The sequence below is a fragment of the Propithecus coquereli genome, unplaced genomic scaffold (genome assembly GCF_000956105.1).
Source record: "Propithecus coquereli isolate 6110/MARCELLA unplaced genomic scaffold, Pcoq_1.0 Scaffold409, whole genome shotgun sequence".
NCBI lineage: Eukaryota > Metazoa > Chordata > Mammalia > Primates > Indriidae > Propithecus > Propithecus coquereli.
The window spans coordinates 701269-705222 of NW_012149830.1; the positions used below are offsets into that span (position 1 = coordinate 701269).

Here is a 3954-nt window from a genome sequence, read left to right on the forward strand (position 1 = left end):
AAGTCACAATTCCTCCTCAAAATCTAGCTCAATGATGGTTAGTGTAATTTAAAATATTTGTTAACTGCCACTAATATTAATACGTTCACTGACAACCTTCAAAATGGAGTTCAACAGGGCTGTGGCCAATGAGCTCATCTTCCCTTCTAACTTAAGTAATCTAAGTCGTACCTGTCATAAGGTAACACCGTGGCTAACTAAAATCTAGCTGTTCTCTAAATCAGGACTATCAAGCTAATCTGACAAAAACGGCACACGATTCAACGAGAGCCGACAGACACGGGCAAGGGGCCAACAAGCCAAGCCTATTGCTACAAGGTCTCTGAAGGAATATGAGAATAGAAGTTTCTTGATGAAATTCAGGACATATAAACTACCCTTTGTTTTAGAATACAACCAACAGCAGAATTCTGCCAGTTTTCTTTTTCAAATCCATTCCACAAATTACAGACAAACAGATAACACTGGCTATGAAATCTAGCAATATTGGCCTCTATTTCCTGAAGAAATATAAATTGTTAAATTACTGAGCTGGGAGTGTTTTACCTTGGAATACAGCACTGCAGCTCCTGTATAATCTTTCTCTTGAAATTTTTTGTTTCCTTCTTCTCTGTAGAAAAGTGGAGCTTCAGGGTCCTTTCCCACAAAGTAACCTCTAGAAAGTCTTTTTAAAAACATCTCATCCTGAGGTCTTCATGAAGAAAGAACACAAAAAAAGCAGAAATTTGTTATTTCAAGGAAAGCCCTAAACCATTGCACTTGAAACAAGAAAGTATGCTTGCAAAACACTGGAACACAATGTATGTATTGTGTCACGTGACTGGAGGAAAAACTATCTCATGGTCTCAGAGACACAGGGACCAGAATCTCTATTCTGAGGACTGGGTGCTAATTTTTTCTTTTTTTAAAATTTCAAAATGTTAATGGGGGGGCACATGTTTTTGTTACATGGATACCTTATACAATGCTTAAGTCAGGGCTTTCAGTGTGCCCGTCACCAGAATAGTGTTCATTGTACTGATTAATTTTTATTCTTTATCTCATAATTACTGGCCAATGATCATACATCATAAAGATCTTGGGTGTGGAGAATGATGTAATACATGGAGTCTTTGCACCGAGGAGTATTCTCCATTTAAACTGCGTTGAAAATACTTGACTGAGTGGCCTGACAGGCAGGAGAGGGAGAGAGAGAGATATTGGGAATGTGTTATAAAGTAAATGTAGTAAAATGTTAACATTTGGGGAATCTGGAAGAAGGGTATGTTACACAGTAATTATTTGTACTATTTTTGCAAGTAAGTCTGAAATTATTTCAAACTAAAAAGTTTTAAAAAATAAGTATACCAATTTTAATCACATCCTGCAAAACACTGTTTAGTTCAGGTGACATTTTTTGGCTAGCCAGCATTTCCCTATAGATAACACGGTGTGTAGATTCACATTCAGAAGTGACCTCCTTGACCTGAGTAGTGAAACCAGAAAGCCGTCAGTCATGGCAGCCGCTCTGTCCGTGCATATACCGACACAAAATGACCAATTCAGTTTTCGTGATATGTAATCATTGAGAGACTTGAATAGTTCTGCAGCTATAGTGTTGGGTGGCAACAAAAGCGCACATAACATACCCTGATGCACATCCTCCTGAAAATATATTGCACAAAAACAAGCACTGTTGCCTTGTTGTCAACATCAATAGATTTGTCAACCTGGACTGTGTACCACAGTGACTCACTAATCCTCTCTAACAAGTGTGCCTCAATATCCTCTGCTATTTCATTAATTCGTCTAGTTATGGTGCTAGCCGAAACAGGAACACGTACCACCTTTTGAACTGCAGCCTCCTAAAAGTTTATGGCAAATGTCCTTAGCAGCAAGCAGGATGAACGCTTCACCAACAGTAAAGGGCTTCTTAGCTTTAGCACGTGGTTAGCCACTAAGAATGGTGCTCTCAGTGCAGACACATTTGCTGAAGCGGTGGCCTTAAATAATTGCTTCTATTCTCCGTGTTCCCATTTTTTTCTTTTGAAAAACTCCAAAGGCTTGTCTTTTAATGCAGGGTGCTTGGTCTCCATGTGGCAAAGTAGTTTTGAAGGTCTCATGGCTTCGCTGGATAGCCAGTTGCCACACATAATGTAGTTTTTATTTTGTTGGCAGTCTTAAGAGTCTTCTGCTGTTTCATCATTGGGTCTTTCCCCCTTTTCAAAGAAGCTCTCCAATGATGTCTGTTTTTTACTCATTTTTGCTAGGGTTAGCTTGTGGGCTTACCAAAACTGTGACTGAGACAAGTGCACAGTGTGGGGAAAGAGGCGTGGGAAGAAATGGTAAATAAAATAATGGGTGGGCCACACATGGACTAAAATAAGAGTCAGATTCTGCCACCAGATACAGCTGTACAATTGAAGCACATCAACTAACTTGCCACTATAAAAGCCTGCCACCAGATGCAGCTTTACAAGTGAAGATGCTCACTTGCAAATATAAAGCCTGCCACCAGATATAGCTTAATTGTCACTTGCCACTCACTGATAGGGTTTCGATATGAGTCTGCAAGCAATTGATTTATTATGGTCTCTGTGCAGTCAAACCTGTCTGCTAATGATAATCTGTATCTGCAGCTGCTGCCCAGTGCTAGCATCACCACCTCAGCTCCACCTCAGATCATCAGGCATTAGATTCTCATAAGGAGCACATACCCTAGATCCTTTGCACGTGCAGTTTACAGTAGGGTTTGGGCTCCTATGAGAATCTAATGATGCTGCTGATCTGACAGGAGGCGGAGCTCAGGCAGTGATGTGAGCAATGGGGAGCGGCTGTAAATACAGATGAAGCTTTGCTCCCTAGTCTGCCACTCACCTCCTGCTGTGCAGCCCAGTTCCTAACAGGCCATGGACCGGTACCAGTCCTCGGCCCAGGGGTTGGGGACTACAGCTCTATATAATAAAATTAATGAAGTTGATCTAATATATAAATATACAAACATAGATACATATACTCATAAAAAAGAATACACCTTTTTTCCAATAAAAAAGAGATACTATATAATAACATATAGTTTTTGACTATAATGTCATAAAGTAAAAACATGAATAACAAAATTGGAAACAAAAGTGATATGGAAACTAAATATTCTCTTGAACAACTCTTGGGTCAAAGAAGAAATCATAATCAAAACTGCAGAATGTTTATAAGTGTTTTTCAAATTTTTGTTTATAAAAACCCACAGTAAGAAATACCTTTTACATTGTGACTTGGTATGATGCTTTTGTATATGTATACATTAAAATTTTATAACACATTATTTATCTTTGCTATGTATAAGGTAAAAACAAAGTTAACAGTAAATATGATTTTATTAGTATTTAAATATAGAAAAATCATGAATAACACAAAAAGAAAAATTAGGAAAGATTTTATTTAATTGAAAAGGTGTGCTTGCCTATTCTAAATTTACTCCAGTCCAGAACATTTGAAGATAATACCCCATGCATGTCTGGTACACCATAAACCCTGTTCTATTTTCTATTTTTGTTTTGTTTTAAATTAAGTTAAACTGAAAATCCTAGATCAAACAAAAAGGTTGTAGTGAAAAGCAATAATAACAACTTCTCTTGCCTAAAAATAGATATTCTTTAATCTTTATCCAAAATGATGATGGACTCAATGTTCTGTAATTGTTCTTCAGTGTAATTAGGAAGCTGCAATAATTCATTCTTTTCCCCATTTATCAAGTTTAACTCAGTAGTTGACTTACAGAGTTTTAAAAAGCAAATGGATGTCTATCCACTTTTTTTTTGTTTCAAATTTTCTTCTGGAATCTTACGATAAAATATGATGGCCGGGCACAGTGGCTCACGCCTGTTATCCCAGCACTTTGGGAGGCCAAGGTGAGAAGATCGCTCAAGGTGAGGAGTTCGAGACCAGTCTGGGCAACATAGTGAGACCCTGCCTCTA

At 38.0% G+C, this 3954-nt stretch overlaps 1 protein-coding gene across 1 annotated transcript in view; it reads right to left on the bottom strand.

Moving 5' to 3' along the window:
- The window catches only part of SMYD4 (SET and MYND domain containing 4), a 38200-nt gene that overhangs the window by 27669 nt on the left and 6577 nt on the right, over positions 1-3954 (bottom strand). The window contains exon 2 of the mRNA XM_012653018.1: positions 547-691. Within this exon, the coding sequence (XP_012508472.1) occupies positions 547-691 (145 nt within the window). The remainder of the gene's footprint in view (positions 1-546; positions 692-3954) is intronic.